At 47.8% G+C, this 13,279-nt stretch overlaps 1 protein-coding gene across 1 annotated transcript; it reads left to right on the top strand.

The window, feature by feature from the left end:
• The first annotated feature begins 1,572 nt into the window (after positions 1–1,572).
• On the top strand, positions 1,573–3,024 carry LOC115643706 (olfactory receptor 51G2-like). The gene is made up of 2 exons (XM_030547712.1): positions 1,573–1,632; positions 2,140–3,024. Exons 1-2 carry the CDS (start codon positions 1,573–1,575, stop codon positions 3,022–3,024), a joined length of 945 nt encoding a protein of 314 aa, XP_030403572.1.
• Positions 3,025–13,279: the final 10,255 nt, after the last annotated feature.

Here is a 13,279-nt window from a genome sequence, read left to right on the forward strand (position 1 = left end):
TCAAGGACCACGGACACTCACCTTCCCCAACACCCTCAGAAAGGTGCTTGTGACTGAGTCATGTCAGAAACATGATTAATGCAGGAGCCCTGGGAGGCCATTCTTCCCCTGAGGCACCACCCTCTGCTCCTTCACTTCCCTCATATCCCTGACTCTACACAGGCTGGAAGCTGGAGCTTTACTGTGGTAAGAGCTGGCCAGACAGCCCTGATGTTCCACCTTCCCTGGGCAGGATGGTCAGAGGATCCAAGAACAGCCCCCAGCCTGTCTTTCCACCCACCAGGACACACCACAATTAAAGGTGCAGAGTCTGGGGCTCCCAACAGTGGCCTGGGCTCCTTGGCCAGTTCTTACCACAGTCCAGCTCTGGCCAGGCTGGGGACCACGCTTGTGGTAAAGAGAAGGAACATAGGGAAGGGCCTCAGGAGAAGAAGAGGAACAGGAGGGTGGAGGTCTAAGGGGAAAATGAGAAGCAGGGGATGCAGTATCCCTGAACCATTGCAGATCCCTGCAAGGAGGTCACTGGGGGAGGACAGGGCTGGAGGGTAGAAGAGGCACTTATCTATGGCCCAGATTATTGTAGCGTCTGAGGAGCTCTTGATCTTTGACATATTTATCAGTACAACACCCCATGCTGTAGGGCAACGTTATTAACACCACAGAAAAGATTCAAAGACCAGAAGGAACCACTGTGATCACCTAGTCTAACTGCCTGTGGAGCATGGGCCAGAGACCTCCCCTGAAATAACTCCTAGAGGAGAACTATTGGAACAACCTCCTGCCATGATTTAACAGTTGTCAGTGATGGAGAATCAACCACGGCCCTTGATAAATTCTTTCCATGGTTAATTACCCTCATTCTTAAAAAAAAAATACACCTTAGTTCCTTTCTGAATGTATCTAGATTCATCTTCCAGCCATTGGATCATGCTATAAATGTGTCTGCTAGACTGAAGAGCCCATTGTTAAATGTTTGTTCCTCATGTAGGTTCTTACAGACTTGGTCACGTCACCCCTTAACAATAACACCTCTTTCTGTTAAACGAAATAAATTGAGCTTCTTCAGTGGATCACTCTCAAGCAGGTTTTCTAATCCTTTCATCATTCTCTTGGTTGTTCTCTGACTCCTCTTCAGTTTATCCACGTCTTCCTCCAACTGTAGGCAATAGAACAGGACACAATATTCCAGCAGTGCTCCCAGCTGTGCCAAATACCCATGCAAAATATCATCTCTGCTGCTACTCGAGATTCCCCTGCTTATACTTCCTGGATTAAACTGGGACTTTCAGCCATAGCACACCACTGAGCTGCAAGTCTTTTTCAGAGTCACTACTTCCCAAGATTGGGTCCCCCATTCGACAAGGATGGCCTGCATCCCTTGTTCCCAGAGGTAACCTTTAAATTGAGCCATATTAAAAGAGATATTGTTGAGGCACAGAGGGATTAAGTGAGTTGACCAAAGTCACAGAAGAAGTCTGTGGAAGAGCCTGGAACTGAAGCCAGTTCTTCAGAGTCCCAAGCCAGCACTTTAAGCCCTGAACCATCCTTCCTATCTGGAACTAGTGGCTGGAGATGGGGCTGCTGGCAGCTCAGCATGCTGAGATTGCCAGAAACCCCAGGAATTCAACTCCTGTGAGATCACTAAAGAGGAGCCCAAGAACAATTCCTTTTCCAGATGAGAATGCTGTGCCATGCTTTCTCCCGAATCTATGGAGGGGCAAATCCATCATCCAGGATGCAGAGCATGGTCAGAATTGGTAAGCAACACCACATGAACTTCAGATGTGATTCAAAATCGGCATGTAGGCCTGGAGGTGACCACCTAAGTCAATGAGTCCAGTCCTTTTCTATGGGACGCGACCCTGGCATATTGTTTGGTGCATAAGCCTTTGCAAGCAGGGGCTAAATGAATTCCCCCTGATAGCTAGCTGGGAGTGGAAGAGACTTCTGAAGCAAACGGTATTTACATGAACACACCTAGTCTTCCTAGATACTCAGCAGATAGTGGTGTTGTTCAAAGTGATCTACTTTGGCTGATGCTGGGTTACAAATCACCGTCGTACTGAATTCAAGGGTAGCGAAATGTTGTTATCAATGTTATTTTCTTTATTGTAAGTGTAACCCTTCTGCCCCTCTGAGGGGATACCTGGGCAAGAAGACGTCAATCTCTGGATCTCTGTCCTCTTCTGCTTAGTGTATGTTATTTCAATAGTAGGAAATTCAGTCATTCTCTTCATTATAAAAACAGACCCAAGCCTCCATGAGCCCATGTACATTTTCCTTTCCATGTTGGCTGTCACAGACCTTGGCTTATCAATATCCACCATATCGACAACACTAGGTATATTTTTGTTTAACTCTAGGGAGATCAGCCACGATGCCTGTTTTGCCCAAATGTTCTTCATCCACTTGTTTGAATGCATTGAATCCTCTGTGCTGTTGTTGATGGCCTTTGACCGTTTCATCGCTATCCATGACCCACTGAGATATGCTTCCATCTTAACCCTGCCTAGAATAGGTAAGATGGGACTGGTGTGTGTTCTCAGAGGAGTGACTGTAATGCTCCCATTCCCTATTCTCCTTCAACAGTTCCAATATTGTCGATCCAATGTCCTCTCCCATTGCTACTGCATAAACCAGGATGTCATGAAGATGGCTTGTTCAGATATCAGAATAAACAGCATCTATGGCTTGTGTATTACTCTCTTGACCGAGGGGTTGGACTCGCTGCTCATCTTCCTCTCTTATGTGATGATCCTCAAAACAGTGCTGAGCATCACGTCCCAGGAGGAGGGTCTCAGGGCCCTGAACACCTGCGTGTCCCACCTCTGCGCCGTCCTTCTCTTCTACACACCAATGATTGGCTTGTCTCTGTTACACAGATTCGGGGAGGGCTCTTCTCCCTTGCTTCAGATTCTCCTGGGCTACATTTCCCTGCTTGTCCATCCCTTGATTAATCCCCTTGTGTACAGCGTGAAAAGCAAACACCTTTGTGCGAGGATACTCAGGGTGTTCGTCAAGTGAAGGATCAGTTCATCATCCTGCTCCAGCACTGATGACATGCGAGACGAGAAATACTGGCCACCTATTCTATCCTCGACCCTTTAATCCAAGACAACATGCACTACTGATCTCCACTATGTGGAGATAGGTTCAGATGGACTCTAAGGCCTGGAGCAATTGTAGAGGGGCTGGTGAGGGAGGGCAGGGCACTGGGCAAGGAGACCAAGACAGGCAGCAACATTTACAAAGTGACTTTGTTCGTTGAGAGCCAGGGGACTGGTTGGATGTTTGTTCATAAAGAACCATATTGGTGCCTGCTCAGACCACATAATTCCTCTCGATACAATCAATAAAGAGAAGGGAGGTGGATGTTGTTTCCCATTGCCCTGGCTTGACACTGTCCTCTCTCTGGTTAAACATTCGTGGGCCATGAAAAAAGTGCAGAGCTTTTCTGTTGTCACAGTCCTGGCCCTTCCTGAGCGCTCTTGTTGCTGTGTGATCCATGAGGGCTGCAGGAGCTGTGGACAGGGGCTATTCAAGGTTCATGGACACCCATCCTTCCCCCACTCCCTCAGCCAAGTGCTTGTGACTGAGTCATGTCAGAGGCAGGATTAATGCAGGAGCCTCAGGAGAGGCAGAGCAGAGTTGTATGTGTGAGTGAGGATATGACACACATCAGTCCTGGCAAGAGATTCAGGCTCAGGTTCCCTCCTCCTTCCCTTCATTTGTGCTGCCTCAGCAATGAAAAGGGCTGGAAATGGACCTCATCTCCCCAACAGAGGCACAGCCAGCTCCAATCCCAGCGCATCCCATTCACTGCAGGGTGACCACGCTTTCAAAATCAAAAGAAGGATAGAGGCAGGAGCCCCACCCCCTCTGTGACACTACCCCACCCCTCTTCTTCCCCTGTGAGGCCCCACCCTCTGCTCCTCTTCTTCCCCCAAGGCTCCACCCCCACTCCAGGCCAGAAGCTAAAGGTGGGCCATGGTGAAATGTGTCCGGGGAGCTAGAGCCACTTTGAGGACCACCAGATCCTCCAGCTGCCTTGGACAGGAGGCTGGGGGGGGCCAAGAGAAGCCTCCAGCCTGTGTCTCTGCCTCCTAGGACACACCCCAGGGAAGGTGGAGAGTCTTGGGCTCCTCACAGCAGCCTGGGCTCCTGGGGTAGCTCTTTGCATGGCCCGGCTGATGCCTAGACCAGGGGGGGAGTGGAGCATCAGGGGAAGTGGAAGTATAGGGGGAAGGGCCTAGTGGGAAGAGATGGGATGGAGGTGGGGTCTCCATGGAAAAGCAGCAGGGGTTGCGGCAAGCCTGAACCAATGCTCACCCCCCAAAGTAGTTTGGTGAGGGGCTGAGTAGAGGAGGAGGATGGGGCTATGGGGTAGGAGTCCTTGTGTTTTAGAGAAGACTGAATTAATGCAAACCCAGACAGGGGGCTCTTTTTCTAAGTACTCCAGGCAGAGAGTAAGTCATTGCAAGGACCTTGGAGGGAAGGGCAGGTTTCCTGCAGGGCCACCTCAGGCCACAAGGGGGCACTCTGGCACGGCCCCCATCCACAGGGACTTGGCCAGAGTGAGCTGTGCACTGGAAAGCTGTTATCACTGTGTGGAGTTTAGCTCAGCCCCCAGGCTGCTCTAAACTCCACTGAGGCAGGGGAAGGACAGGCCAGTGAATCAAACCCCTGTAACTGGCTCCTTGCCATCCCTGCTCTCTGCAGCTAAGGTGGGAGCTCTGCTGGCGCAGCAGAGAATCCAGCCGAACTTCTCACCACCCAGATGGCTGGAAGCCTGGCCCTGTTGTCTGGGCACTGCTCTGCGACTCAGGACAGCTGGGTTTGATTCCTTTGCCATGTGTGACCATGGGCAAGCCATGGGCTGTCTCTGAGCCTCTGCACAGGTGGATAATAGCCCTGCCCTGCCTCACAGTGGAGACCGAAGGATAAATACATTCAAGGTGCTCACATGCTCTAAGACTGTAAGATCGGGGCTATGTGAGGGGTTAAACAGAGCAACACTTCTGACATTTGTTTATAAAAGGCGTCTTACCACAGCCTCCTGTGACAGCTGCTTTTGGGAAACCCCGTGACTCCAGCATGTTGGTGTCTGCGGCAGATGTGGGGGTGCTCGGGGGTGAGAGTGAAGGGTAAGAACTGGATTTCTGAGAGGCGTTTTTGACCATTATGAGGATGCCAAGTGGCTCAGCACAGCCACTGGACCCGTGTTTGTGATCCATTGAGGCAGAATGGGTCTAACTGCCAAACAAAGGGAATAACAGACACAGGGGCGTTATCTTAGACATCTGCCTGGGCGACAGCAGTGTGGCAAAGGCCAGATTCACATCTTGGCCCTTCAACGTGGACACAGCAGAGCACTACGGTGACTGGGCCCAGGCTCACACAGGTTTCAGCAAAGTCTGATTCTAAAAGAAAATGACAAACAGATGGGAAAATGCTCTCAGAGACACAGGGAATCTAGGCTGGGTCCCAGGAGCTCCTTGGCTTCCCAAAAGAATGTAAGTTGGGCCAGTTTTGTTTGTCTATCTCGACAGTAAAGCCCGTCTAACTTAGCTTGCAGTGATACGTGAGATACGATGAGTGTAGACATGTGACAGCTGCCTGGTATTTTAAAAGAATTTTCCCCAATGCATTTTGCTGTTTGCCAATAAACCTACTAGTTTTAAGGAGGCTGGGGGTGACTCTATAGCCCCAGTCACAAGCACCTGAAGGGAAGAGACTGAGGTGTCCAACTGGACCGTCTCAGTGATAAGCATTTAGAATAGATGGGGTGTTCTTAGGTCAAAGAATGGGACAATTGTGAGATTCCCCCCAAAGCAGGAAAGGACCTGGTTTAGAGGGTAAAGAGACCATATATCCAGTGTAACTGTGACAATCCAGATACTTTTTCACCAGTGGATATAATTGTTTAGTGCCTATCAGCATTCAGGGTAGTGACTTCTTCAAGTTGCACCCAAGATAATGGTCTTCTCAAAATAATGATTCATAGAGTTATAGAATTTGAGGCCAGATGGAGCCATTAGATCATCTAGTTCAGCTGTCCCCCGCCCCCTCCCCAGGCCACTAGCCCCAGAGAGGAAGGATGAGTCAGGGTTGAAGTGCTGGCCTGGGACTCAGAAGAACTGGCTGCAGTTCCAGGCTCTTCCACAGACTTCTTTTGTGACCTTGGGCAACTCACTTAGTCCCTCCATGCTTCAGCAACATGTGCTTTAATATGGCTGAATATAGAGGTTTACATCAAGCAGCAAGGGATGCAGGCCATCCTTACCGGATGGGGGACCCAATCCTGGGAAGCAGTGACTCTGAAAAAGACTTGGGGATCAGAATTGGCTGAACATGAGTGCCCAGTGCGGCGCTACAGACGAGAAAGCTAGTGCAATCTGGGATGTACAACCAGGGGAATCTCACGTAGGGGCAGAGAGGTCATTTTGCCTTTGTATTTATCACTGGTGCGACCACTGCTGGGATCCTCTGTCCAGTTGTTCAGTTCTGGTGTCTACAGTTCAAGAAGGATGTTGATAAATTGGAGAGGGGTTCAGAGAAGATCCCAGAGAAAGATTAAACTATTATTGTTTTAAAAATGAGGGTAATTAACCATTGGAATAATTTACCATGGGCCGTGGCAGATTCTCCATCATTGAGAATTGCTAAATCAAGGCAAGAGGTTGTTCTAACTTTGCTCTAGGAGTTATTGTGGGGCAGGTCTCTGGTTTGTGCTGTGCAGGGGGTCAGACTAGGTGATCACAGTGGTGCCTTCTGGCCTTGGGATCTGCCCAGTGGAGTTAGTAGCATGGCCCTACCACATGGGGCGTTGTACTGATCAATATGTTACTGATTGTGAGGCGCTCAGACACTACAATAATTGGGCCAGAGCTCAGAGCTTTAGAGAGATTTCAGCTCTGTGTGCTTCATAAGGATGATTTGGATCACTGGATGGAGAACCTGAACTCTTCCCAACACCTCTTAGTGATAAGACCTGTCATTAGCACAATCCCCTTTGACGAGGGAGTTCTGGGCCCCTCCTGCAGCTCAGCAGTAAGAGGGGGCATCAGGATGTTCTCTCAGAGAGTGAAGGATCTGGAGAGCAGTGCCTGGCCCAACACAACTCTGCTGCGATGCCCCTCGGGCTGATCCTGACCCCCACCCTCTCCATGAGCAATGAGAGACGCTCTAGCGCTGGAGATAGACCTCAAATCCTGCCTCCCAATTTCCATCATCACAAAGTTTGCGTTCGCTGGAGCTGGGTGGTTTTTTGGGCGTCCAATAGGGTGTTAGCAGCAAGCACTTGGAGCTGGGTTTGGATCACTCCCCTTTCTATTAAGAGTGTGCATGGCTTTGATTTCTGGGTGTGTGCATGTGTCATGCCTGAATAATGGTAGAGAACATATGAGCTGTGCATGAGGATCCAGTGACTCTTTGACTTATGTCCGGCTGTCTGTGGCATAACCTGGTTCCTTACAGCATGGGACTCTGTAGCCCGGTACATCTCTGTCACTGTAAAAGCAGCAAAGAATCCTATGGCACCTTATAGACTAACAGACATTTTGGAGCATGAGCTTTCATGGGTGAATACTCACTTCGTCAGATGCATGTAGTGGAAATTTCCAGAGGCAGGTATATATATGCAGGCAAGCTAGAGATAATGAGGTTAGTTCAATCAGGGAGGATGAGGCCCTGTTCTAGCAGTTGAGGTTTGAAAACCAAGGGAGGAGAAACTGGTTTTGTAGTTGGTAAGACATTCACAGTCTTTGTTTAATCCTGAGCTGATGGTGTCAAATTTGCAGATGAACTGAAGCTCTGTCGCTGTGCGATGAGAAATATCCACTAACTAAACCTCAGTGCCGGCCTTCTGTGGGTGCTCTGCTTGAGATACGGCTAGCAGTGCCAGCAACTGGGATTTTATTGGGATTCTCACATTATCTCCTCTCTTCTTAGAGCCCCAACTTCTGGAATCTAAACACTGTGCAGGAATCTCAGCTTTCAGTTTTCCAAAGATTTTTTTTTAAATGAGTTGCTAGAAACCCTGAATCAATTGCACCCCAAAAGGCTGAGAAACCAAAGACATATGAAAACAAACCCCACATTAGTGTATTTTAAATCTCATTATTTTTAATACAATCTCATTATTTTTAGGGGTGTGACTCATACTAGTTGAATGGGGCTTGATGATACTGCGTACTCAGTTCAAAAGATCTGAACAGCAAGCAGCAAAATACACAACAATTAACAGGATTTTTTATAAAGTACATCAAAAGCAGCAACCTGCCAAACAATCAATAGGGCCACTGGGACAATTGAGGTGGTAAAAGAGCAGTCAAGGAAGATGAGGCTGCTGCCAACAGGCTAAATGAATTCTTTGCATTGCTCTTCACTTTAGAGAATGTGAGGGAGATTTCCAGCCCTGAGCCATTCTTCTTAGGTGATTCATCAGGGCCTCAGATATATGGAGAAGATATACATATAAGGTGAGTTGGTGGCTTTGCAGGAAATATGCGGTAAGTGGGAGGGGGGTGTGGGGTGAAAAGAGGGGGTGAGGAGAATTTGGGATGTGCAGGGCTGTGGTGACCAGAGAAAGAGGCGACTTTCCCCAGCTCCAGAGCTGCAGTTGCCGGGGAGAGATGGCCCTCCCTCCCAGCTTCAGTTCAGGGGCTGCTGCAGTGGAAGAGCGAGGGCACATCCACTGCATTAGAAAGGTAACACTACTGATATTAAAATATGAGTTGTGTGCTCTTATTTCTAGAACAATTTTTTTTTGTTATATAGAGTTTTTATCCAAATAACGGTCTCAAGTGGCAGTAGGGGAAGTTTCAGCTCATACTAGGATTAACTTGTTCACTAGGAGGGCGGTGAAGCACTGGAATGGGTTCCCTAGGGAGGTGGTGGAATCTCCTTCCTTAGAGGTTTTTAAGGTCAGACTTGACAAAGCCCTGGCTGAGGTGATTTAGTTGGGGATTAGCCCTGTTTTGAGCAGGGGGTTGGACTAGATACCTCCTGAGGTCCTTTCCAACCCTCATGTTCTATGATTCTATGATTAGCTATTTGTGTCATCTGGTAGAGAGGCCCATTTAAATGACAGGTTTCATAACAATTTAGTAGTCCAGCAATTTGATATTTGAGTTCCTTCAGAACTCTTGAGTGAATATCATCTGGTTCTGGTGACTTTTACTGTTTAATTTGTCAGTTTGGACTGAAACCTCTGTGGCCAATTATGACTTTGGTGCAGTCTGGGAACCGGTTTAACTGATGAGCCCCCAACATTCAGCTGGGAAGGCCTCTCTCACGCTGCTCTGGGGGTGACACAGCCAGGCTCTCCAGGCCCATTATCATCAAGCACGACAGAAGGTGGTGCCACCCACCCAACTGACCTACCTGAGTGCTTTACTTAAGTCACTCACACACAAATAGGAGACAACAGCCAATTTACCTGCTCCCCAGCCTTGCATCCTTGCTGCAGAATAATCCCAGAATTATACAGTCTTGCACTGCACAGGTATCTGTACAATGCAAACTCATTAATAGGGGTCACTGTCCCCTCAATGAATCATAGAATCATAGTAGATAAGAATTGGAGGAGACCTCAGGAGGTCATCTAGAACCCCAACTAAATCATCCCAGCCAGGGTTTTGTCAAGATGAGCCTTAAAAACCTCTCAGGATGGAGATACCACCACCTCCCTAAGTAACCCATTCCAGTGCTTCACCACCCTCTTAGTGAAATAGTGTTTCCTAATATCCAACCTAGACCTCCCTCACTGCAACTTGAGACCATTGCTCCTTGTCCTGTCATCCGCCACCACTGAGGACAGCTTAGTTCCATCCTCTTTAGACCCCTCCTTCAGATAGTTCAAAGCTGCTATCAAATCTCCTCCCCCCCACACTCTTCTCTTCTGCATAGTAAATAAGCCCAGTCCCCTTAGCCTCTCCTCATAAGTTATGTGCCACAAACCCCTAATCATTTTCTTTGTCCTGCGCTAGACTCTCTCCAATTTCTCCACATCCTTTCTCTCGTGGGGAACCCAAAACTGAATGCAATAGTCCAGATGAGGCCTTACCAGTGATGAATAGAAGGATATAATCACTTTGATCTGCTGGCAATGCTCCTGCTAATGAAGCCAAATATGCTGTAACCTTCTTGGCAACAAGGGCCCACTGCTGACTCATATCCAGCTTCTCGTCCATTCTAAGGCCCAGGTTCTTTTCTGCAGAACTGTCGCTTAGCTAGTGGCTCCTCAGACTGTAGCAGTTAATGGGATTCTTCTGTCCTAAGTCCAGGACTCTGCAATTGTCCCTGTTGAATCTCATCAGATTTCTTTTGACCCACTCCTCCAATTTCTCTAGATCACTCTGGACCCTATCCCTACCCTTCAGTGTATCTACCTCTCCCCACTGCTTAGTATCATCCACAAGCTGCTGAGGGTCCAGTCCATCCCAGTGGGAGATAGATAGGCAAGAGCTTCAGTGCACCTTCACTGTATATGGAAAGGTAGAAACCTCCAAATCAGTCAATGGCTAAGGTATTGTGCACATCAGATTCTTTAACCAGCCTTCCCAGCTCTGTACATCCCTGTCCACCTTGTAAAACATCCATTCACCAGATCCTCCAGGCAGTGCCTACTGTGACAGGCCCTGGTAGCACATTTCTGATGAAACTGTGCTAGCCGGGAGCTGGAGTTGTGGAAGGACAGACATGGTGGGTGGGCCTAGCTACCAGTGCATCACTGAGATCTGTGCATCACTTTGGGAATCCCTGGCTCCTGGTTCCCCCTTTTCATTCCTCAGGGAGAAGGGAAGAGACCTCCACTCCTGGAATGATCTAAGAGAAATTTCTTTGTATGGAGCCTTGTGGAATCTCCCTTCCCTGGCTGTTCCCTGGGTTTGTAAGGCAGAAAAGAGGCTGCTGAGAACAATCTGCTCCTATATTATTATTATTCCTATTCCTATTGTTATTATTCTATTAGTCTATTTTATTTTATTTAAGCAAGATCAAACTGTGACATCATGACCGTTAGTGCTCGGCCACCCTCGAGATAGCCATGTGACTAATCAGAACCACAGGAACATTGATGAGAGGCCCAGATTCCAGGAATAGAACCTGCAGGAGGGCTTGGGGTTCAGCTCAGTTGAGTAGGATCACCAGGCAACCCCTGTTAATTGACATTCTAAAATTTGCATTGGCCATGATGGGGTTAAAGCTGGTACACACTAAGCCAAGCAGCTGAGATTCCCTGATGGCCAAGTGGCCCCCAAGGGAATGTGCAGACATGCTTCATAAAGACAGCTGCCTCCATGTCTGAACAGATACTGCCTGCTGCCTGTGCAACCTCACTGATGACTTCTTGTCCTTTTGGGTGAAAACCTCTGGTGTCAGCAGCTCCACATCTAGCAGGAATTGGGTACGTTGGCAGGTTTCACTATCTTTAAAATGCGAAGAGAAAGGGAAAGCCGGAAGGCTGTTTCCATTTGCAAATGTTCTGTGCTGCAGCAGAGGACTCAGCTGGGCTGTCGGGGTGACACAGTAACAGGGACTGGGGGCAGGCAGCTCTAGGGAGCTTGGGAACCCCTCCACTACATCTGCCCAGGGTCCATGGTCGGTTATTCAAGCTACACAGAAATCTGAGATTCAAAGCAAGATTGAAGTGCAAAAACCCTGATGCTCCAAGTCAGGATTTCTCAAGGGCTCCCATTTCTAGAAATACTTTAAGTTCTGGACCCGATCCTGTCAGAGGCTGAGAGATAAGAGACTCCACGGAATACAGTGACTAATTCCCAAATCACCTCAGGTTTATTTGCTTCTGGAAATTTAATCAGCAAATAATTTTCAAAGGTTTTATTCTCTGGCATGTTTGTGAATGCAGGAATTCGGAGTTGAGTTGCTCTGTTTCTCAACTGTCTAAGGGCTCCAGAATTTCTTCCCAGTAGAGACCCATCAGAGTTACAGGGCTACTGACATCTCTGCCCCCCTCTGGCCTCTGAGTTCCAGATGTCAGGTCTTGTATCCTGTCCTCTCCTGGGGTGGAATCTCATGATCCTCTCATCCTCCCACCCTGGGCTACAGCACACTATGTGTCAACTGTTGGTAGAGCAGATCCAAGACGGTTTGGTGCCCATGGTCCATCTCTCTTGGAGTCTGTGAGCAGTAGTGAGACGAGTGATCAGTTAGACTGCTGGAAACAAAATACTATTTATCTGAACAGCACAAAAAGAGATTAACATGGGAGAATAAGAGTTTTCAGTTAACAGTCTATACCATCTCTGACCATGAGGCCTCCAAATATGACGGGTACCCAGGCAGGCCAAAGACCATCAGACTTCCCCAGAGGTGTCTGTGTCTTTCAATCTGAGTTGCTTATCAGCAACAGTTGTCCCATTTCAGAACAGCATCCCAGCCCTGGCAAAATAAGTTGTGTAAAATGACTGTAGCTCAAAACAGGTTCTTCCCAGCCTGTATCTCTGGTATTCGGTCTTGAAATCCCATGTACTGCAAAGAGGCAGTGCCATAATTTGAACGCTCAGGAGTGGAGAAAATAGATAGATAGATAGATAGATAGATAGATAGATAGATAGATAGATAGATAGATATGAGGCACTGAAATTTGTTTATAAATAGCTTCAGTGTGGGACAGATAAAGACAATGACAGCTTTTACCATTCTCTTGCCATATGTTTACACACATCAAGATAAAATGGGCCACACTCAGAAGTGGAGGGCCAGAAAGGTTGTCTTTGTGAAGGTCACAACTGTAAAATCACACAGTGCTCAAGTAGGCTGTGGAATTCAAAGCCATAAGATATCAATGGGGACAAGAATTTAGCAATATTCAGAGAGGGACTGTAGGCATATATGGATTACCAGAATATTTAATTACTGTAGTGACGACTTTTTAAAGAAGTCTGTGAAGGGCTCAAAACCTTTCTGATTTACAGAACAAAATCTTGGGTCTCAGGGGCAGGGGAATTTTCCCTGGTAGCAGGTTATCTCATAGATGCCTATTGAAAAGCTTCTTCTACGTTCACGTGCAGCATCTGGTACTGGTCACTGGATACTGGGCTATATGGACTATAGGTCTGATCCAGCCTGGGATTGCCTATCCTCCTCTCGGTGTTGTAAATCCAAGACTATATTTTTGATGATCTGCCTTAAGCTCCTTGGTGTGTCTAGACTTGCACCGAGAGCAGAAAGGTGTCTTGTTAAATATCTAGTCTCTCGTCCTTTTTTTCTTTTCAGGAAGGAATGTTAAAAATTTCTTGGACCTGTCCAGTATATT

The sequence above is a fragment of the Gopherus evgoodei genome, unplaced genomic scaffold, assembly GCF_007399415.2.
Source record: "Gopherus evgoodei ecotype Sinaloan lineage unplaced genomic scaffold, rGopEvg1_v1.p scaffold_68_arrow_ctg1, whole genome shotgun sequence".
NCBI lineage: Eukaryota > Metazoa > Chordata > Testudines > Testudinidae > Gopherus > Gopherus evgoodei.

What these genes read in the sequence shown, in the direction of transcription:
- LOC115643706 (XM_030547712.1), top strand. Translation starts at nt 1,573, where the DNA reads ATGGGGCTGCTGGCAGCTCAGCATGCTGAGATTGCCAGAAACCCCAGG. An exon ending in ACCCCAGGAATTCAACTCCT is followed by an intron (nt 1,633 to 2,139) that starts GTGAGATCACTA and finishes TGCCCCTCTGAG; the next exon opens with GGGATACCTGGGCAAGAAGA.